This window comes from Sitophilus oryzae, unplaced genomic scaffold, assembly GCF_002938485.1.
Source record: "Sitophilus oryzae breed Bouriz unplaced genomic scaffold, Soryzae_2.0 scaffold_172_pilon_pilon, whole genome shotgun sequence".
In the NCBI taxonomy this organism is placed as follows: Eukaryota; Metazoa; Arthropoda; class Insecta; order Coleoptera; family Curculionidae; genus Sitophilus; species Sitophilus oryzae.
In genome coordinates this window covers 9,300,783-9,324,243 of record NW_022146424.1, presented here as the reverse complement: position 1 = coordinate 9,324,243, position 23,461 = coordinate 9,300,783, and the positions used below count along the sequence as shown (strand labels likewise).

Genomic DNA, 23,461 nt, shown 5'->3' with positions numbered 1-23,461 from the left:
TTAAATTTCCCTGTATATTTTTCTAAAACTTTTTAGAACTGCCTGTTCATCGCAAATTTTCCTGCGGTATAATTTCTTAATCTCTGATATTACCATAGTTGGCAACGGCCCAGCTACATCGAAACACCGGTTCCCATTAGAAGACCGAAGTTAAGCGACGTAAGGCGATACTAGTGGATAGACGGGTGGCCGGTTCGAAATTCTGTATCGTGCTGTTGTCCTATAAAGGCAAAAGTGTAAAATCTATTGACACACACTGCTCCTTCACATCGGTTCGAGGCCGGATGAGATCGAATATCTCGTGAGTAAGAGCCGACTTAGACACTTGCCAAGTCGGTAGGCCATTGACCATGATATGGCCGAGGACCGCAGTTCGGATTCCGCGTAAACAAAGTAGGCCCCGTCCAGATTAGCCCTGGTGCGCTATTCTGTACAATCGTCGGTATCGGTAAGTTACGACAGCTCTCGATATGTATTTGTATATAGTAAAAATGTGTTAATTGTTGTTGTCATAGTTACCGATCGGTCCTTTGGCAGATATCGCAAATTTGTACCGACGAAAATTGGTATCTCTACCGTGCCCTTGTTAACCTCACGGTAGAGATACCGAGAGTCGTCGGTACAATTTTGCGATATATGCCATAGGGCCGATCGGTAACTATGACAACAACAATCAACACGACGCTCATTGGCCGTACGTACTAGGGGATTCAATCCCGGGATTTCGGGATCCTGGGATTCCGGGATCCCGACGTTTTTTATCGGATTTTTTCAATCCCGGGATCCCGGGAAAATAATAACAGATCCCGGGATTTTACGTGGACAACGTGGAACAAACTTACAACTAGCTTTTGATTTTTTAAGTACAATACCGCCTACAAGTGTAGAATCGGAAAGGTGTTTTTCGTCAGCAGGCTTGATAGTTACAAAATTTCGTTTTGCTATGGGAGATGACACAATAGACAATATTATATTTTTGCACTATTTTTTTTTAAAATATGGAATAATATTATCAGTCCAGTTTCTTTTTTGTTTTGTTTGAGATTTTTAATTTTTTGTTTAATGTTGTTTAAGAAGAATATTCACTTACTTTTGTTCCAAAGACTTTGTTTTTGTTTTAACTAATTAACGTTAATTTTAATAAAATGTTCTTTGAAAGTAACATTGGTAACATTATTACTGAAATCCCGGGATTGAATCCAGGGATCCCGAGATTCGGGGTTAAGAATCCCGGGATCCCGACAACATAAAATTGTCCGGAATTGAATCCCCTACTCACAATGTACCGTTTGTGTCCAGGAAGGGTTCATAGTTTCATAGATGTCGATTTTCGGAAGAAATCAGAACATGTATATTATTTCGTATATTTTTCATTTTATTGATTTTATGGAAAGCACTGTTCATTAAAATGTTGTATCCTATGTTATAGGGCTTGTTTCTCTCTAAAATTTCCTGTCTCACTATGTACCGTTTGTGTCCAGGAAGGGTTCATAGTTTCATAGATGTCAATTTTCGAAAGAAATCAGATTGTATATTATTTCGTATATTTTTCATTTTATTGATTTTATGAAAAGTACTGTTCATTAAAATGTTGTATCCTATGTTATAGGGCTTATTTCTCTCTACAATTTCCTGCCTCACAATGTACCGTTTGTGTCCCGGAAGGGTTCATAGTTTCATAGATGTCGATTTTCGAAAGAAATCAGAACATGTATATTATTTCGTATATATTTCATTTTATTGATTTTCTGGAAAGCACTGTTCATTAAAATGTTGTATCCTATGTTATAGGGCTTGTTTCTCTCTACAATTTCCTGTCTCACAATGTACCGTTTGTGTCCAAGAAGGGTTCATATTTTCATTATGTATTTTTGTGTTCCAAAAACTTTGTTTTTGTTTTAACTAATTAACGTTAATTTTAATAAAATGTTCTTTGAAAGTAACATTGGTAACATTATTACTGAAATCCCGGTATTAAATCCCGGGATCCCGAGATTCGGGGTTGAGAATCCCGGGATCTCGACAACATAAAATTGTCCGGGATTGAATCCCCTAGTACGTACCGATAGCTGTCGGTAACTTACCGATACCGACGATTGTACAGAATTGCGCCCCTGGGGCTATTATCGCTGTATCGCTTTTCCTGTCGTTATTTTTTAGAAAATCAAAAAACTAATCACATTCTCATAGCTACTTTATTAGGGTTATCTGATGGTACTTTTAGATTTTTAAATTAGCTGATAATTTGTAAGATACAGAGGCCAACTTATAGGCCCCGGCAGCAAAAACGAGACGTTAACTGAAATCTTTACTTTATTAATTTATTACCATAGTTACAGCTTTTTACTCTATGGTTACGGCAATAAAAGGGATGCAAATACAGAAAAAACCCGGTGGCTCTCCAAATTTTTTCAAAAAAAAAACATTTTTTTTTAAATTTGCAAACTTAAATAATTCGGTTATTTTGGACTTATCTGAAAAATGGTAAAGAGAAAATATGTTTCTTTTATCGAGATCTGCCAGCCCTGAAAATATTTGCACTTATTTAAGACTCACCCTGTATAATATACATACATACGTGTAGTAAACCGATCATTTATGAGATTCACTTAAATTAACTAATTATATATTTTTTTCTTGCATTTTTGCTTTTATTTATTAAAATCAAAATAATGATCAAAATTTCAATCATTTTATTTACCTACTTGTCAAAGATTAGATGTCGTAAGAATATGTAGAAAGAATTTAGATCGCGTGTCAATTTGACTTACCTGCTTCAGTAGCGTGTCGGATGTTTGTGTTAATAAATAATTATTATAATTTATCTATTTTAATTAGAATTATATATTTTTATAACAATTTTAATAACTACCAACATTTATTCACAACGTAAAATAAAACAACAAATTATTGAATCAACCCCACGTCTACCCTACATCATATTTTTACACTTTTATTTCACAGATTTTTGATATGGTTCTTTCCTAATCTTTTTATTCAAAGTAAAATACAAACAGTTCGTCCACATTAATTAAGTGATTCTCTAATTACACACTCCTAATTTGTAATAATAGTTATTTAATAGTATTTTCTATCAATTTTTCAAGCTGGCAGTGACAAAGCATTTGATGAGAGCGCTACCATGCAAAAAACCAAACCAGAACCATGTGATAATGAATTCTCTTTGTACAATTTGGTTCACTACAGTGATCGGAATATTTCAAATAGTGGGTACAACAAAACGATGGGTAACTGCTCAAGGTTTGTAATTGTATAGTGAGTTAGTAGTTACCTAGTTATAAGATTGAAGAACGATGACAACTATCTTTCTTGCACGTTTTATTGTTAATCTAATCTTTTTATATTATTTTATTATAACAATTTTTTATTTAAAAATAATTTTGTTGCAGGCCCTTTATTGTTCAACGTGTAACTGGCAGCAACATGATATTAATAGTCATTAATAACCTTTGTCAGGAACAGCACGATAAGTACCCCCCTTCGCCAGATCCCCAACAAATTAATTACAATATATCCTTATCGTGCCTCATGAATCAAGTGGACTTACCTAGACGCCATTATATGAGCTGTATTAATAGAAGTGCAAACGTACGTATTAAGTTTTATTTTTTTTTTCAACGTTTTTCTATGTATTGTAATCGTAAAACATTTTCCGATGTACGTCATCAATCATATCGACATTGACACTAAAGTCTATAAACCTGACTAAATGAAATTTTGGCAAAAACATGTTTAAATTTGTTGTGTAATTTAAGATATCGAGCAGCTGTTCATTTTACTTTATAGAGCAAATGATTGTAACAGATATTCTATTTAGATTAAAGCTGCAAAAATTTGTTTAAACCGAATTTTATTATCGCTATGTTGGTCACATTGCGCTATGTTCAGCAATGTTGTCCTTTATTATTTGACAATTATCCTAGTGTCAGTCATTATTTTGTATAATATCGTGTTGTTGTTGAATCTTTGTGAGTAATTCTCGTTTTTTGCCTATTTTCATAGTTTTTTTTTAAATTGCACTTTTAAGCACAAACAGTTCTTTTAAGAACTAAATTTTCGAGTTTTTGTATTGCATTTCTTGAAAATGTGTGTTCAAAATATGCCGAAGCATTTAAACAGTCGAAGCAGAGAGTTTGTAGCTTCCCTGTTTTTTTTTTAACTATTTCGAACGAGAACGTGACAATAAAGGTCCTTTACTACCCTTCACTGCAGTCAGAAAAGTAAGTTTGATTGATAAGCATTATACCACTTTCAAAGTTAGTTTTTATTAAATTCTGTAATTATTAGTTTGTGCATTAATAGCATCCTCTTACTTGTTATTACCACTTATGGCGTTGTAAGATCTATATCAATAAATAAATAACCCATAATAACGCTTATCATAATCTTCATAATGGACTAGTTTTTGCCAATATGTAATAAATAAAATAAGCTATAAAACAAATAAATCAATTAATCACTGAAATATTAGTTATTAAATTAAAGATAACGTAACACTCTTAAAAAATGATATAATAAATATGTTGTTTGTCAATTTTAAATTATGATTCATGTCATAAATCCATCACAATCTGGCAGCGCTGTCGCCATCGCTTGTCACTCAAAGTTGATCACGTGCATCAAAAATTGTTTTGCGATTACCATAAATGAGACATAATCTTTATAAAAATTAAAAAAAAGAAGAAAAACAATAAAAAATTAATAAAATAACGCAACTATTTTACCGATAACGAATGTACTGTTCTCCAAGCTTGGCCTACTACCGTTCTCAGACTCCAATATTGTGTCTGCATTCTTGAAATTCCTTTCGTAGACACAGATCCAGTAGGCGCACTATAGTATAGCATTTGTTATACTTACAGTTCTGTCTCTATAAAGTGGGAGAAAAACAATTTCTAGGGGAATTTATATTGCAATTTGTTAAGCTGTCATTGTCAAAAGATGGTAAAATTTTATGGTCGCACGGTAGACATAATACATTTTTTTTGTTTTAGGAAAGTGAAATAAAACTTTGCGGAACAGGGACCAACATATCACCCAAACATGTCGTAAAATTCCTAATAGGATTTTATTTATTTAAATTTATCCGTTATATAGTTTAAACCAATTCTCAATTAAGGAGTTCGTTCAGCTGTGATACATTTAATTGTTGTTTTACATAACCATAAGATATTGAATTTCATTGCATTATATATGTTTAAAAGAACTACTAAACCCTATATATTTTATCATTCCTTTTTGATTATTTAAATATATTAAAATTATTTATATAAATCGTTACATTGTTCTTTCCATATTATTATATTCTTTTGATTATATTTTTATTTTCATATTTATTTTATTTTAAATATGGTCATTCTAATTTTATGGAAATAAATATTGTTGTTTTCTTACGGACAGTTGTTTTCTTAGTTTATTTGTAAGTTATATAAAGTTTGATTTTTAAATGGCACCATCGGTATTTTTTTAAATTATTCGATAGAAAATGATATTCTGAATAAAATGACATATCACATGTCAACTTTTATCAGTCATCACATGTCAACTTTTTTACTTTTTTTCACACATGGTTGATTTGTAATTGTAACATGCGGTTCATAACGACAAACTGACTCGAAATACCAAGTGTGTGGTACCAAATTATTCCTAAAAAAAATCTTATTCCAAATATGAATATGAGCCACCTTCGCTCCATTTGAAAAAATTAAGAAATTATTAAAAATACGATTTAGGCACCTTTTAACCAGCTTTAAGACGCTAAAAACATTAGAGGATCAAATCTATATTTCCAAGGCTCCTTGATTAAAAATTAGTAGTTAAAAATTAGTTAGTTTTTTAACACAGCCAAGGTATTCTAGATTGAAATTTAAAATACGTTTTTAAACCAAATATGTCAAAAGTTAACGTATGATATGTCATTCTATTGAGTGTCATTTTCTATCGAATAAAGTAAAAAAATACCGAGGGTGCCATTTAAAAATCAAAAGTTGTAGTCATTTCCGGTAAAACAGGAAGTGACCGAAAACAATTGAATATGTCAATCAATCCTAATTTATGTCATACATTAACATACCAAATGTTTTTTTATATGAAAAAATAAAAGTTGGTTGAGCCACTTTAGAGACCCACCCGATATACAGGGTAAGTAAAAATTAGATATCCCCATTATTTCAAATGGACTTACCTTATATCATAAACGTCCAATGGAGAAGATTTATAACTGTCTTTTTTAAAATGGTATTCTTTGTGTGTCATTTTTTTGGCTATTGTCTGTCGAAATCTTCCCCGAGTCGTTGGAAAGACCCGTCTACGCATAACGTTCTCCAAACATGTGAGATTCACAGGTAAAACTTCGTGTGTAGAAAAAGCTTTAGATACTTCAAATTAATTTACAATTTTTTTTAATAAAATAATTTTTAGTTGCTTTGGGCTTTTCTTCTGAAATAAAATAAAACAAAATATTTTAGCAAAAAGAATTCCTTTTTATTTGAAAACATTGCATATCACTTTATACTTTGGGCACATATATAAGTATCAATATTCAAAATATCATGGCATCGCTTAACTAAAAAATATAAATCTCTATAATGTAAAAAAATACATCTAAATAGTTACTTTAAGATTCTTAGGAAGGCGTATGAAAACCTTCAGTTAATATAGTAAGAAAATAACACAATTTGAAGTATAAAAAATGCTTCAGATTACAAAAAAATTGCGATAATACATGTCAAACATGATGCTATGAAAAGTAAAATTGTCTATTGTAAATTAAACTTAATAATTTAAAACTGTCATAGTATTTAAAAAAATAACACGTCTGAAGAATAAAACTACCTAGGAGTATGAATATGAGCAAAAATTAAATAGGCATTGAATAAGATATGTAATGAAAACCTAAGTCAGTCAATTGATAGATATCGCATCATGTTACTGCTGTTGCATCTGGGCCTGTAACTGTGCAATCATTTCCTGCATTCGTTTTAGTTCCGCCTCTTTCTCTTGCAAGATTCTGTCTTTTTCTGTTGTCTTCTCTTCTACTATACTGTAAGAAAAAGCAGTTAAAACTTTAGTCATTTAAATGCATTAAAAATATTAAAGTAATGACAAAACCCTGTAGACATATCAACAGTTTTATAAAAAAAATATCAGGCCCGGCGGCATATTCGGAATTCGCCGACACATTAGCCGTTCGGGTTAGTTCGGGTGCTGCGTAAAGTACCGACGTATTAGACTAATACGTCGGCGATTTACGATGCGCTCAAAATATTGTTTTTTCTTTCCAAGTTTGTAAATCGGATTATTTGATCCGTGTCTGTAATGGGTATTTGTATTTTTTTATGATAATCAGTAGGTGTCTGTAGTTGGTTTTCATAGTTTTCCAGTGATTAGCACATTTCGAGCAGATTGCTAATTCAAAAATATCGATTTTAAGACATTACAGACATTTGAAAGAGTTTCAAAAACTTTTTAAGATTGGTCTTTTTAACGTAAAAGAAAAACAGTAAAGCTAGCCGAAAAAGAACTTCCCGAAATATAGACTGTCCAGTAAAATTATTAGTAACCCAAGCAGCATTTGGACGTCGGGACAACGTTGTGTCACGCGACCAAACGTCGGGGCGCAACGTCGGCACAACCTCGTGCCAACCCTAGTCTGCACTAGTTTGGAGAATAATTTTTGGGTCGAAACGACGTTGGATACCGACGTTGGCTAGAAGCCTAATTTAGTACAAACTGCAACGTTGTTTAAAATCCTAATTCACAGAAATACACAACTAATATGGCGTCTAAGTCGCGTTTTATCCTAAATTGGGATAATTATAGTAAAAATATTACTTTTATGATTTAGTTAGAGACATATGTCAGATGGCAGTGAAGGAAAACAAAACAAAAGTATTTAAGTGTGGAGGATGTTTGAAGATCATAATTATTGAAACACTTTAACCGACTCTGTAACTCGTTACCCAAGGCAAAAAAGTTAAACGCAAACAACTTTATTGATAAATGTATTGTTTCTACTTTGAAAAATACTAATGCTTAAAGAAGTTTTAAAAATTTTCTTGAATTTTTTTTTTAGTAAAATGAGAATAATTTATTCGCAGTCGAAAAAATTGTTTCCGCGTGTTTTTAGGGTCAAATATTTCAAGTTAATGTATTCAAAAAGCAGGAATTGCTATTTTAGGAACGAAACATTTTCTTATTTAACAACATGGCGGCTTTCACTTTGTTGTTTTGGAGATTAAGATGGAGTAGTTCGAGTAGTCGCATACTGGACTAATAAAGTCGCAGTTCGGCCTTAACAGGTAGTATACTAGTCGCAAGATTGCCTAATTTAGTCATCCTAGAGTCTAGCTTGTGCCGCCCTCTATAATATAAATAAACGAGGGAGTGGATAAACTATCGGTAATATATGTCGATGTATATTTAAATTTAGTTTTATATGTACCTTTCTTATGTCCCATTTTAATTAAGTTTTTTTTATAAAAACAAAAACAGCACTGAACTGTCTGACTGAACAGAACAATGAAGTGAAAATTTAAAATTTAAGGTTATGGTTCAATACAGTTGCAAAAAGGTAGTGACTCGACGTCCTACCAACGTAAGAATAAGGAAATCTAAACAACGTTGGAATTAGTAAAACAGACGACGTTTGCATAACGTTGGAATAGGTCCTGAAACTGACGTCGGAAAACTCTATATTGTCCAACGTTGTAACTACGTTGTCCGAATCACCTAAAGATCACTTAAGCAAAAAAGGTTACAAGACAACGTTTATTCGACGTCGCAGAAGCTTCCTACTTTGCTGTAGTACTAGTCCAACGTCGGCACAACGTTATAAAAACGTTTAAATTTATTTTAATACCCAAGGTAGGGAGCTAACTATTTTTGTAACTAATCCAACGTTGTGATAGTAAACATGTGGTCGCAAGTCGTGAAAATGCTACTTGGGAACTATCAAACAATTTCTTTCAGACACAAAATTAAAAAAATATGGGTTTAGGGGGGAATAAATAATTAACTCTCAAGAATAAATAGTCTTAATTTTTTTCATTCCCATATTTTTTTGATAATAAACTTTGCTTAGACTTAAGTTGTTTAATAATTTCTATATACAGGGTAATCCAGCATATTTTCGCCATTAATGAGTTATCTAACAGAAAGTAAAATTTTTTAAGTTACCCTAAAAAAAATTAGTTTGTAGTTTGTTGTACCCTAGTTTGTATTGTAGTTTGTTGTACCCTAAAAAAATTTTATACTAAAAATGACAAATTGAAATTTTTGATAATCATTCTGCTTATTTTAAATGGAATACACCGAATATAGATTACCTTCAGTATTAAAGATAATTTCTGTTCAAGTCTGCTTTGATTTTCCAACAGTTCTCGATAAATGCAATATAATATAATATGTATAATACCTATGCAATATGCAGTCAACGGTTATTTCGTTTTCGTAAATCGCGGACGCATAAGGGTTGGGACTGGTCTAATACGTCGGTACTTTACCAAACGTCCGTCGCTGTACCCGACCTAATCCGAGCGGCTAATGTGTCGGCGAATTACGAATATGCGGCCCGGCCACGCGTTGCTGTGGCTAAGGTCAGTGATGAGCGAGTACCCTGTATATTGAAATTTGGGTAAATACCCAAGTTTTAATTTTTTAATTCCCATATTTTTTTGACAATAAACTTTGCTTAGACTTAAGTTGTTTAATAATTTCTATATACAGGGTAATCCAGCATATTTTCGCCATTAATGAGTTATCTAAGAGAAAGTAAAATTTTTTAAATTACCCTAAAAAAAATTAGTTTGTAGTTTGTTGTACCCTAGTTTGTATTGTAGTTTGTTGTACCCTAAAAAAATTTTATACTAAAAATGACAAATTGAAAATTTGCTCGTGAAATTTTTGATAATCATTCTGCTTATTTTAAATGGAATACACCGAATATAGATTACCTTCAGTATTAAAGATAATTTCTGTTCAAGTCTGCTTTGATTTTCCAACAGTTCTCGATAAATGCAATATAATATAATATGTATAATACCTATGCAATATGCAGTCAACGGTTATTTCGTTTTCGTAAATATAATAGAATGATATATCATATGTCTACTTTTGACATTTTCGCATATGGTTTATTTGAAATTATAACTTGCGGTTCGTAATGAAAATTTGACTCGAAAATCCAAGTGTGTGTGGTATCAATTTATTCGTAAAAAAATGCTTTTTCCAAATATGCTAATGCGCCACCCTCGTTCCATTTGAAAAAATTGAGATATGATTAAAAATACGATTTGAGCATTTTCTAACTGGCCAGGACAAGACACTAAAAACATTAGACGATCAAATCTATTTTTCCAAGGCTCCTGGATGAAGAATTAGTGTTTTTAACATAGCCGTGGCACTCTAGATTGAATTTTAAAATACAATTTTTTATTAAGCGAGAATGTCAAAAGTTGACATATGATATGTCATTCTATTCAAAATGTCATTTTTTATCGAATAAAGTAAAAAAATACCGGGGTGCCATTTAAAAATAAAAAGTTGTAGTCATTTCCGGTGAAACACGAAGTGACCAAAAACAATTGAATACACCAATCAATCCTAATCTATGTCATATACTAACATACCAAATCTCGTTTTTTTATCTGAAAAAATAAAAAAGTTATAGGGGGGAGCCACTTTTGAGACGCACCCAGTATACCCAGTCATACTAACATTTTTATTTAAGGTATTCTAACAATTTTTAAAAACAATTTGTTGTTAAATTAATTAATGAGTTACTAATAACGCTATTAAAAAACAGCGGTTGATTTAGAAAGGTAAAAATTTAGGGTTGTATGTATTTTTTAATGCCACAGTTTCGGAGAAGTACGGTAACTAAAACTATTAAATAATAGGAGTTGATGGTAGAAGGGTGAAAATTTAGGCTTGTATGTATTTTTGGACCTACTGAATATACATATACAATTTCATCAAAATCGGTCAAGCCGTTTTGGCGGAGTATGGCAACAAAAATTTTTTAAAAAAATAGGGGTTGATGGTAAAAGGGTAAAAATTTAGGGTTGTATATATTTTTTAATGCCACGTCATAAAAGATAAAAAAAAATTGTGTCCAAAAAGCAAAAAAAAAATTGGGGTGGACCACCCTTATCACTTAGGGAGATAAAAAATAGATAACAACCTATTCTCAGACCTACTGAATATACATATAAAGTTTCATCAAAATCGGTCAAGCCGTTTTAGAGGAGTATGGCAACAAAAACTTAAAAACAGGGGTTGATAGTAAAAGGGTGAAAATTTAGGGTTGTATGTATTTTTTTTATTGCCACATCACAAAAAAAATTGTCCAAAAAGTAAGAAAAATGGGGTGGACCACCCATATCACTTAGGGGTACGAAAATGAGATAACCTATTCTCAGTCCTACTGAGTATATATACAAAATTTCATCAAATCGGAGAAACCGTTTCAGAGGTGTACGGTAACCAAAACCGTGACACGAGAATTTTATTTTTATATTAGATAAAACTTACGTATTTCTCTTTGGTGGTGGTCCTCCTTTGGCCAACCTCTCACTCCTATAATTCTCGTAATGTTCCCTCTGTGTAATATCCTGTAAATCCTGCATATGCGTAATCAACATCGTACGCAGTTTGATAAAATCGCAGTGGTCAGGATTCTCCACTTCCACCACACCCCACGGATACAGCCTGCCTCTCACTTTACGGCCCTTAACTTCCAGAAGGGTGTTCGCCCCGCAAACGGCAAAAGGAACGGCCTGTTTCAACTGGCGCACTTGTTCTTTGTATTCTTCGTCTTCGTCAGAGTCGCATTCGGGTAACGAGAAAATCTTGATTCCGTTCTCTGCTATTTCGTCCAGGACTTTCTTTTTCAGCTTTTGCATTTCTTTTTTAGTGAGAACGTCGGCTTTGGCTATTACAGGCACGATGTTGACTTTGTTGTGGAGTTGCTTCATAAATTCGACATCTAAAGGCTTCAATCTGTGAGAAGAAAGATAATGTTGATAATGTAATATAAAAATAATGTAATGTAAAAAAACACATAAAAATTGCGCTGGATTATCCTCTTCGGAGATCCGAGTTATGCCCTTGCAAAAACGTTTGTTGATGTTTGTATATGACACATGCAAATTTTTTTTAAGAAGAATGCCAAGAATTATTAGCATGATTGAAATTGTACAACAAGATCTTTCTGCGCTTAAAAACAAGTTTGATGAAAAAAAGAACGTATCGGAAAACATCCTTATTGTAACATATGCTGAAAAAGTTTCAGGTACAGAAAATAAAAAAAAATATACCCAGTTTGATTCTAAAACCAAAAAAGCCACAAAACTCACGCAAAACTGAAGCAGACTTACAAAAAATATAAAGCCAGATGGCAGTAAATATCGGTATAAAGAATATGAAGGAAATCAGTAATGGGGGTATTGTCATAAAATGTGGGACCACAAATGAAATTAAAAAACTTCAAGAAGAAGCACAAAGAGCTCTTAGTAACGACTATGAGGTGCACTTGACCAAACTAAAATCTCCTAAATTGAAAATTGTTAATGTATCATCTAAGAACCCGGAAATGACTTCAGCCCAAATAGAAGATTGCCTTAGAAATCAGAATTCTTTTATTCAAAAAGACGATCACTTAAAAGTAGTATATGTGAAAGAACACAAAAACAAAAATAAAAACACAATTTTTTTGGAATGCTCTCCTAAACTTTTTCATAGATTTATGAGCAATGAAAGAGTATTTTTACTGTGGCAAAGCTGTAGAGTTTTTGAAGACATTAGTGTACCTAAGTGCTACAAATGCCAAGGTTATAACCACAAAAGTACCAACTGCAAAAACCAAATGGTATGTGGTTACTGCATGGGTTCTCATGACACTAATCAATGCTCCCAACCTTTTAAAAAATGTGCCAATTGTACATTTGCCAATAACAAATATAATAAAAATTATGATGTCTCTCATGAAAGTAGTGATACTATTTGCCCAACCTACAAATACATGCTGGAAGTTATGCGGAGCAAAATAGACTATGGAACATTACAATGGCAGGCAATATCGAGGTAGATCTCCTTGATACTCTAGAAAATATGAAGGAAAATCTTGACGAGGCAGGTGAAAGTGTGGGAAGTGATATTTTAAAATCAAAGATTAATATTAATGGGAAAATAATTAATTTATTGCACATAAATATAAGAAGTGTAAAAAAAAATGTTGACTCTCTCTTAGTGACTTTAAGGGCTTTTGAACTTGATTATTGCGATATAATTGTGTTGAGTGAAACGTTTCAACTAAATGACTATGATGTTGATCGTTTATGCGTACCAGGTTACTCTGTCCATTATAACAATGCCAATATAAACAAAAATGACGGTATGTTAATTTATACTAGAGATAATTTAAGAGTATTTATAAAAGATACAATTTTACTAACATCGCATGTTACACTAACTAAAGTCGAATTAGAATTAGATAAAATTAGTTTTGGTATAACTTGCCTGTACAGACCTCCTTCATCAAATTTAAAATTATTCATTTTAGACATACAAAGGTATCTTAATGAGAATCTAAAAAATCAGATTGAGGTCCTTACAGGTGATATTAATATTGATATCAATGACAGTGATAACGATAATGTTAATTCCTATCTCTCGACGTTAAGTAATTTTGGCTTTCTCTCATATATAAACTCTTCAACAAGAATTACTTCCACAACTGCCACATGTATTGATCATATTTTTGTGCGAAAAAAATTAATAATTCTATGCTTAAGTATCAGTCCTTCATATTAGACTCTAACTTAACTGACCATTTTCCAGTCATGCTCAATGTAAGAAAGTGTGATCCTGACTATGACGTACAGAGACAAGACAACTTAAATAAAGAAATTCTTAAAATTGATTATATTGCTTTATCAAACCTTTTTGCAATGCAAAATTGGCAATCTGTTATGGACTGTTCAACTTCTGAGGAAGCCACTAACATGTTCTATGAAATTTTTCAAAACTTACTAAATAAAGCCCAATCAATAAAAGTCTTAATGAACAAGTCAAAAAAAATCAAACCTTGGATTACAATTGGTATTATAAACTCCATAAAACAAAGAGATAAACTAAGGAAGAAAGTTTTGCATTCAAATAATAAAGCTTTAAAAACTCAGTATAAACATTATAGAAACCAGTTAAATAAAGTAATAAATAAATGTAAACTTGACTATTACAAAAATAAAATAAATGAAAATAAAAGTGACATGAAAAAAATTTATAAAATTATATCTGAAGCCACAAATGAAAATGCTAAAAACAATGACATAATAAATATTTTGGACAATGAAAACAAAACCTTTAAAACAGACAAAGACATGGCCAACTTTTCTAACAACTTCTTCATATCAGTCGGTAACGATATGGCTAAAAAAATACCTCCAGCCAGGGAGCCGGAATGTATTAATAAAGAACCATCATCATCACTTTTCTTAACACCGGTAAATAAAAATGAATTAATAAAACACATAAACTCACTCAAAAATTGTTCGGCTCCTGGCGAAGACGGTGTGTCAGTCAGGATTATAAAATCGGTGCATGCCTATATTTTGAATCCTTTATCACATATAATAAACTTAATTTTTAAAACTAGCATTGTACCTTTAAGATTTAAAACTGCTGTAATAACCCCTATCCACAAAGCTGGTAATAAAAATAATATTAATAACTACAGACCAATAAGTGTCATTAACAATTTTGGGAAGTTGTTTGAAAAATGTCTTAAGCAAAGATTAATGGAATTTTTTTCCGATTTAAAAATCTTATCTAAAAAACAATTCGGTTTCGTGGGTGGGACCAGCACTTGCGATGCTATGTATGAATTGGTGGATCAAATAACTTCAAATCTTAACAATGGTGAAAAAAGTATTGCAGTTTTTTTGGACTTAGCTAAGGCGTTTGACACGGTGCCCCATGATATGCTAATTAAAACACTTGAAAAAAGTGGTATCAGGGGCCCTGTGTTGGACATCTTTCGGTCATATTTAACAAATAGAAACCAATTTTTAAAAATAAGTAATTCTTTGAGTGATCCTCTCAAAACCACTATTGGTATACCACAGGGAACCGTACTAGGGCCAATACTATTTATCATTTACATCAATTCAATGACATTTCTTAATATTGGGGGTTCCATTATTTCATATGCGGACGATACTGTTTTGGTTTTCTCTGGCAGAGACTGGAACAGCACTAAGGATAAGGTAGCCAATGGCTTGGCTGTTGTAAAGAATTGGTTAGATTTTAACAAACTTACTTTAAATTTAGATAAAACCCATTATATAGCCTTTACATCTACGAATGTAAACCGACCTAATTTTTCCAACATTCAAATAAGCGAGGTAAACACCACAATAAAGGAGGTTTCTAACATAAAGTATCTGGGCATAATTATTGACTGCTATTTAAAATGGGATCACCACATTTTAAAACTAACAAATAGCCTTAGAAAACTTATATATAAATTTTATATTTTGCGAGATATCCTTTCTAAAAAACTTTTATTCATTATTTATAAGGCATTGGTAGAATCTTTAATTAAGTATGGAATCGTTATTTGGGGAGGACTTTATTCTTCTGCCTTGACACAACTCAATGTAACACAAAATTATATTCTTAAAGTCATGAACAAAAAGGAAAAATTATTCTCAACGAACCTTCTTTACGATGAGAAAGTCTTTAATGTTAGATCTCTATATATTCATTCTGTTTGTTCCTATGTCCATAAGATTGAGGGTCATAGGAAGTATGTAAATCACTGTCACTTAACTAGAAGTAGAACACTTAAGTTACAAGTTCCTATTAGTCATAAAAATATTAACCAAAGATTTATTGGATACTTAGGACCAAAATTCTATAATTTATTACCAGGTAATATTAAGGGAATAAAAAATCTAAAAAAATTTAACTTGGCCTGTAGAAACTATATTTTTGTAAATAACACAAAATTTATTACATTGTTATAAAAAAAATCTTAAATATGCTATTGTTATATTGTTTTTTTTTCTTGCATATTGTTAAATTAAGTAAGTACATAAATAATATTATTTTGCTATTTTTTTTTGGAACATACAGCTGTTACTTCCGCTAGGTGCCTTTTTGTACCTGATATTACATTAAAAGAATATTATATTGATTAGTATTGTAATGATATGTATTATTATTATTGTATGTATGAATATGAATATGAATGTTCAAATACCAAAACATAAAATCATGAAAAAATCTGAAACACTGAAGTTTTTTTAACAACTGAGCACAGATTAAGTTAATCTGTAACCGCAGTACTATTCAGTGGCGGCTCGTCAGGTGCAGTAGATGAAGGGGCACTTCACCGAAAAAATACTGCACATTTTTTTGGAAACATTCTGTAGGCAATATCAGATTGGGGTGATTATACTTTGTTTTTTATTCCTTTTGTATTAGAGTTATTTTTTATTAAATAGTTGAAAGTAAGTCTTATTTTTTATTAAAAAAAAAAACACCTACATACCAATTAAAACAGTCTTAAATGGTTTAAGCAAGTTTAAAGCAAGTACTGGTGTTTTAAACACATTTAAAACATGTTTTTAAATAAAAATTTTAAATATAACAACCCTGTTAAATGTGTTTTCAACTTTGGTAATGATTCTCTCTTAAAAATCTATAAAATTCACTACGAAATTAAGCTAACACAAATAAAATAAATAATTATGCATGACCTACAATTCCAAATAATACAATTAAGTCTACTTTTAAAAATCAGTCCTCATCCTCATGTAGTAAATTTATGTGCAAAGCATGCTGCACTCATATCCTAATTACATTTACATTAGATTAAATTACTTCCTGTTTAGAAATAAGTTCACTGCATGATCAAAATATTAATTATCTGAAATTTATGCATTTTTTACTCACCCATGTCCAAATGGCGAAATAAAATAAAAACAACAGTGAATTCTATTGTCAACGATATTTTTCCTGTTCAAACCACTCTCATCCCTTAAAAATCTTTCGAACTGATCATCGATGTAACTGATTATTTCAGAAAACGAGTCAGTATTATTGATTGCATCTCCATAACCAGGTGTATCAACAACAGTAAGACGTAACTTAATTCCTCTTTCTTCTATTTCTACTGTGGTTGGTTCTAATTTTACAGTTTGTTTCAACTTTTCTGTAAAAATGAGAGTTATTTATGAAACACTGATAACACAGGATGCAATTCTAATTATAGATTAAATAAACAAACATATGGTTCATTTCGGATGTGAAACATCTGTGAGAACTTAAATAAAACATACCAACTGCATCGGGTACAACTCTTTCAGGGTACAGATCTGTTAAAAATAATGCATTTACTAAGGTAGATTTTCCCAGTCCACTTTCACCCACAACCATCAGGGTGAATTCAAAACCCTTTTTAACAGACTTTCTGTGAACTTGATTAGGAAGATTGGCAAAACCGACATAACCGGGAGTTTCTAGGCTGGAAAACTGAAATGTAAACACATGATATTAAATAAAAATTATCAAATAGCACATTAAATTCAACTAAAAAATAAAGTAAAATACACCTATTTTATAAAATTTAGCATTTTATTAGCAGCAATAATCAAAAAGGGCTTGAAACATTTAATTGTTAGCTACCTCTCATTCAATATTCATAAACAAAGAATGTTTACTCAATTAAAATAATTTAAAATCCAAATATATTCCTTACCGTTTTGATTGATTCACTAGACATTTTTAAGCAGTAAGAATTAAAGTCAAATTACAAAATAAAGACTATAACTTAGTAAATTAATTACAGATTTGATGACTGAAGCAATAACAGAAAACTAAACAAGCACCATTTTCATTCCATTTTTAACTGAGAAATCCTACGATTTCATTGGTGCAGCGTAGGCGTGGTCTGACATTTCCTGACACTACCAACATAACAATTCAAAAATACCTAAAACCTAAAGGGAATATTCAAAGGGAATATTTAAAAATTAAACTTTCTTTTTCTATTTTCGTTTCTAAAAACTTTTGGAATTTTTTTTCTATGAAAAAAATATTCAAGAACATGCAAAGCAGAGAACATTAGAGAAACTGAGTATTTTCCTCATGTTAAATTTGTTTATAAACAAACACTAGAATACAGGAATGGTAACTCAATTCGGTGAAATAGGATAAGAAGAAAGGGATTTACAAAAACATATTTATTTAAATTTAACAATATACTTAATTTGAATATAATTTAATAGTCCCATCTGCACCTGATGAAAATACCCAAGGTTGAAGTGGATGAAAATGTACTCCAAAAATTCCAAAATCATTAAATGACTTATGGTCTTCCAGTCGTTTTAATGGTACTATTAGGGGATTTTGTAGCAGGTCACTGAAATTTGTATATTAATATCAAGGTATTTATATAAACAAAATATAGTTCTTCTCGCGTAACTTATCCAAAATTGCATAATACTTACTGAATAGTTACGTCAGAAAAACTAGGTATAACTTACTTATAAACCATTCCATGAGAAATGATTAAGCTTCTATCATCAGATCCGGAAGCAAATAATGGGTATCTTTTATGAAAAGCTACTCCTCTTACTGCGGTACCATGCAACCTTAACGTCTGGTATGGTTTAGTACTTAAATCTAAATCAAACCATAACATTTTTCTGTCATATGTGCCTGTAAACATCGTGAATTCATTAATATTTCAATATTTCTCTCACTTGTTAAAATTTCCTACCAACTAACAGATTATCACCACCTGGATGCACTGCCATAGTTGATATCCACTTGGAATTAGTTAATAACTTTTTAACTTGACTTTGTTTTATTAGGTCGTATATTCGAACATGCCTTTGAGTCGCCACAAATAAGAAAGGTTTTGTAGGATGAAACAAAATGCACTGCACCAAACCTAAAGAGAAAAAAAGTTAATTTATATTTTCGTTCACTCCAAAATGCCTAATTATACCTTTGGACTTTGCAAACGGTAACTGACTTCTTCTCTTCGATATCTGTGATATTAAAACTGATCTGCTTTGCCCATCCGGCATCACCGATCCAAAATAATCGCCCTTACCGTGCCATGTTACCTGGGTAACCATTTTGAAATGTTTTAACTGTGCTCTAACACCTCTATCGAACAGTTCTTGTTCAGGTTCGCACCACTGAACTGTGGTTTTAATCCTATAATATCAAATAATGTTACTATTTATCTATTTTTAGGTACATTTTCTTACCTGTCACTAATAATAACATCACTATGAGGTACTTCTTTTAGTACTTCATCTGTTTTGTTTGTAACCAAAAAATCTCCTACCGCTGGGTTAATTAAAAGAACCTCATTACCAGTGGCCACAAGAATTAAAGATAGAGCAGAATTAGGACACCACTCTACACATCTTACAATACTGTCAGTTTTAATTGTTTTTAAACAACGCCCTGTATTCACTTCCCATATTTTTACTGAAAATAATACATATTAAAGAACTAAAAAGACAAAACTCTAGATAACTTACTGGTACAATCATCAGAACCACTTAATAAGTACTGTCCATTTTTGTCAGTACTAATAGTTCTAACCATATCAGTATGTCCTTTATATTCAATGGCCAAAACTGTCGGGAATGGTTGTAAGTCTCTTGGACTGGGTAATTTAGGCACAAGCGATTCTGGTTCAATGTTCAACTTCATTTTTATCGCCCTCGGACAGAGATACAAGTCCAAACAACGCAAAAATCGCTCTTTGATAAATCTATCATCAAAAAATGTGACTTAGTGTTGTATTATAAATAACATTTGATTTTATTTTACCTTGGATAGGCAGGTACTTTTCTTAGGGAATCGAATTTTTGAGGTACAAAATGTAACTTTCTCTTCCAAGGTGTATTTTTCTGCTTATTCCAGTCCTTCATTTCTTTGGCATCAAACAAATATTCTGGAGGTGGATTATATGATTCTGCATGGCCTATAAATAACAAATTCTACATTTACCACAATATTTTTGATTTTTTAAGTATATTTTACCTGGAAGCAATCTCTTTGGAGCTGATATGTGTTTATGAATCCTCCTCATTTCATCAGCTTGATCATCAGTGTTCCACAACATATAAAACTCTGGTTCTTTCTTAGCCCTTATCTTCTTCTGTTCTTCTCTGGATTTAATCCAACCCATTTTCAAAGCATGAACCATTTTTGACACTTTTCGAGCTTCACTTTTACTGGGTAGAAATGAACGTTTATGTTCAGGAAAATTTCTTATTGGCATTTTTTCCACTTGACTTGTAAACCTTTAAAATTATATTAATTAACAAAATAAGTCCTAATATTTATGTTAAAGATTTACCATTCAATCCAAGGTGCATACTCGTCAAAACTAACGTCTGGTATTTTTTGAGCTTTGATTCTTTTAATTAAAGTAATATCTTCATCGCTAAGAATGACATTTTGTCCTGTTTGAGGGTCTTTAACAGTTCTCCAGAAATTAGGATCTTCCATTCTTTTTAAGAATTCATCTAAATGATCTCCTGTTTCTGGTTTTACAATTTGTTTACCATCCCAGTCATAGCCCAAATGCTTATAGTCATCATACCTATATAATTATGTAGAAGATATAAAAAATTCATGTAACAAGTTATGCACATAATTTACCAATTTTTAGGAATATTTCCTACAGTGTTTCTAATGTCTTCTTCATCACTTGTATCTTCAGCATATTCATCTACACTTGTGACTTGTTTCTCATGGGATTTTTTAGCCTTGCTCTTGTGTTTTTGAGAGTGTGAGCTATTTTGTAGCTCATCTTCATTTTCAATTTGTTTTGTGTTGCTTTCACTGGAAATTGGTCCCCCACTTTCTTGTCCAATTTTGTTTTCGTCTTCTGAATTGTCACTATCCTCTTCGTCTTCATCTTCGGCGTCACTGTCGTTTTCTGAAATGTAAAATATATTAAAGCAAATTTTCTAATCACCAAACAACATCCAATACCATCTTCAGAGTTGTCAGCTGATGATAAATCATCAGAATCCTCTTCACTTTCTTCTTCAGCAAATTCGTTATCTTCATTGTCACTGGAATCTAAATCGCTCTCATCGATTTCAGCTTCTGAATCAGAAGATTCGTCCTCAATGATTTGATCTTTTAACAGATCCTTAAAAGTTTGTCAGTGAAAAATACTATAAATACATGTAATTTATTAATACCTCTTCTTCAGAATCCTGACTGCTTTCACTCTCCTTTGATTTTTCGCCTTTAAATGTAGCCTCACTTAATTTTCGCTTTAAAGGTTTCTGCTGCTTGCCCATTTTTTAAAGTATTTTTTTTAATAATCGGCTTTGCTTTGGCTATCCTACACGTGAGATTATAAGTAAGGTTAGGAATTCAAAAAATGTCAAATAGTAGTTCATTTGTATCAAAGTTAAATGACAAGTAACAGTGACAACAAAAATAAAATAACCATGCGAAAGTAAACTTCCACATGTTATTTAAAATAATAAATAATTTATAATTTCCTTACTTTCTAAGACAAGGTTTGACAATACGATTTAATAATGGGTAAACTAAATGTATCATTAATGAGATATCTCACCAACGAAGACTTCAGAGTGCTAACAGCAATAGAAATGGGTATGAAGAATCATGAGTTAGTACCTGGCCCCATGGCAGCGTCGATTGCTAACTTACAGCACGGCGGAGTTCATAAACTACTTAGAGAATTATGTAAACACAAACTTCTAAGTTATGAACGCGGTAAACGCTACGATGGGTATCGGTTAACTAATGCTGGATATGATTATTTAGCTTTGCATTCCCTGACAAAGCGTAACATTATTGCTTCTTTTGGAAATCAGATTGGAGTCGGAAAAGAAAGTAACATATACATTGTAGCAGATTCAGAAGGGCAAGAAATATGTTTGAAGTTGCATAGATTGGGTAGAGTATGTTTTAGGAAAGTTACAGAGAAGAGAGATTATCATAAACATAGGTATGTATCTAAAACAGTTCTTATTTTCTTTTAAGTGTATTTTAATATTTTTTTTGTTAGAAAATCAGCATCTTGGCTTTATTTATCTCGGATATCAGCCACTAAAGAATTTGCTTATATGAAGGCTTTGTATGATAGAAAATTTCCAGTTCCAAAACCTCTTGATTTTAATAGACATTGTGTAGTAATGGAACTTGTACAAGGTAAAAAAAACATATTATTTCATATGCATTGTAAGCATGCTCTATATATTGTAGGTACCCTTCTGAATCATATTTCAGAAGTAAAGGACGTTGAAGCATTGTATGATGAACTGATGAATCTGATAATTCGGTTCGCTGATTCTGGAGTCATTCACGGAGACTTTAATGAATTTAATATTATTTTAACTGAAGATGAAAAACCTGTTATCATAGATTTTCCACAAATGATGTCGACAGAACATGCAAATGCTGAGTTTTATTTTAATAGGGACGTAAACTGTGTAAAAGAGTTTTTTAAGAAAAGGTACAATATTTACAACATTATTTATTAAGTTTAATTGAGTTTTGTTTATAGATTTAACTATGAAAGTGAGACATACCCAACATTTAGTGATATAGAAAGGACAGATAATCTAGATGCTGAAGTTTTTTGTACAGGGTTTACAAAAGAAATGGCTAAAGATATCAATTTAGAATTAGGGATTGAAAAGAGCAGTGAAGAGAGTGGTAATATATAAATATATTTCATAAAACACAAAAATATAGGTAATTAAAAACTTTGTGCAGATAGTGAATCAGGTGATGAATTTCATGATACGGAAGAAATAGTAGAAGATTCTAATTACACATCCATTGAAACAATTATGAAAGAACTAAGAAATGATAAAATGAGTAAGTCAGATTGTCAAGAAGAATGTGGTAATGATAGTACTGAAAATGATGATTTTGAATCGAGGAGTGTTAGATCAACTGCAACTACAATTCATCCAGATGAAATAAAAAGAAGAATAAAGAAGCAACTGACAACAAAAGAGACTAAAAATCAACAGAAAAGATGTGTGGCAAAGGGTGAAGCCAATGCGGTAACTCGAGTAAGAAGGGAAAACAGGGATACTGTAAAGCAAAGTGGGGGAGTGTGGGGATATGATTAAAGGATGTATTAGTTTGATATAACAGTTATATTTGAGATATGTTTTTATTTATTATTCATCCTTAAATTATCCAAAATCCTTGTTCTTTAAAGCTTTTTTGAAATTTTTTTTTTCTGAAAGCTTTTTTGAATGTTTTATTTCTGAAAGACTACAAGTCAGAAAAGTTAAATATTTGGTAAATAAGAAATAAAGGAGAAACACTTTTAATTTATTTTATGTACGAGACAAAGATTTTTTATAAAATAACTGAATCCAAATGTTTAAATAATTGTTAT

General features: G+C 31.5%; 4 protein-coding genes across 4 annotated transcripts in view; 2 read left to right on the top strand and 2 right to left on the bottom strand.

The window, feature by feature from the left end:
- The window catches only part of LOC115881537 (voltage-dependent calcium channel subunit alpha-2/delta-3-like), a 40,845-nt gene extending 35,479 nt beyond the window's left edge, over window positions 1-5,366 (top strand). Inside the window, 3 exon segments of the mRNA XM_030899072.1 lie at window positions 3,108-3,261; window positions 3,411-3,609; window positions 5,016-5,366. Of these exon segments, the coding sequence (XP_030754932.1) occupies window positions 3,108-3,261; window positions 3,411-3,609; window positions 5,016-5,123 (461 nt within the window). The 3' untranslated portion in view covers window positions 5,124-5,366.
- Window positions 5,367-6,488: 1,122 nt separating this feature from the next.
- LOC115881691 (septin-1) lies at window positions 6,489-17,956 on the bottom strand. The gene is made up of 5 exons (XM_030899283.1): window positions 17,786-17,956; window positions 17,367-17,559; window positions 16,981-17,239; window positions 11,554-12,021; window positions 6,489-7,063 (listed from the first exon to the last, which is right to left on the bottom strand). Exons 1-5 carry the CDS (start codon window positions 17,807-17,809, stop codon window positions 6,949-6,951), a joined length of 1,059 nt encoding a protein of 352 aa, XP_030755143.1. The 5' UTR covers window positions 17,810-17,956; the 3' UTR covers window positions 6,489-6,948.
- Window positions 17,957-18,259: 303 nt separating this feature from the next.
- LOC115881687 (ribosome biogenesis protein BOP1 homolog) lies at window positions 18,260-21,478 on the bottom strand. The gene is made up of 12 exons (XM_030899278.1): window positions 21,270-21,478; window positions 21,055-21,217; window positions 20,719-20,998; window positions 20,414-20,659; window positions 20,095-20,357; window positions 19,882-20,035; window positions 19,587-19,822; window positions 19,308-19,533; window positions 19,040-19,254; window positions 18,809-18,982; window positions 18,573-18,747; window positions 18,260-18,448 (listed from the first exon to the last, which is right to left on the bottom strand). The coding sequence occupies exons 1-12, from the start codon at window positions 21,369-21,371 to the stop codon at window positions 18,292-18,294; spliced, it is 2,391 nt and encodes a 796-aa protein (XP_030755138.1). The 5' UTR covers window positions 21,372-21,478; the 3' UTR covers window positions 18,260-18,291.
- Window positions 21,479-21,495: 17 nt separating this feature from the next.
- LOC115881690 (serine/threonine-protein kinase rio2) lies at window positions 21,496-23,221 on the top strand. The gene is made up of 5 exons (XM_030899282.1): window positions 21,496-22,051; window positions 22,112-22,254; window positions 22,309-22,558; window positions 22,610-22,761; window positions 22,822-23,221. Exons 1-5 carry the CDS (start codon window positions 21,618-21,620, stop codon window positions 23,184-23,186), a joined length of 1,344 nt encoding a protein of 447 aa, XP_030755142.1. The 5' UTR covers window positions 21,496-21,617; the 3' UTR covers window positions 23,187-23,221.
- The last annotated feature ends 240 nt before the right edge of the window (window positions 23,222-23,461 follow it).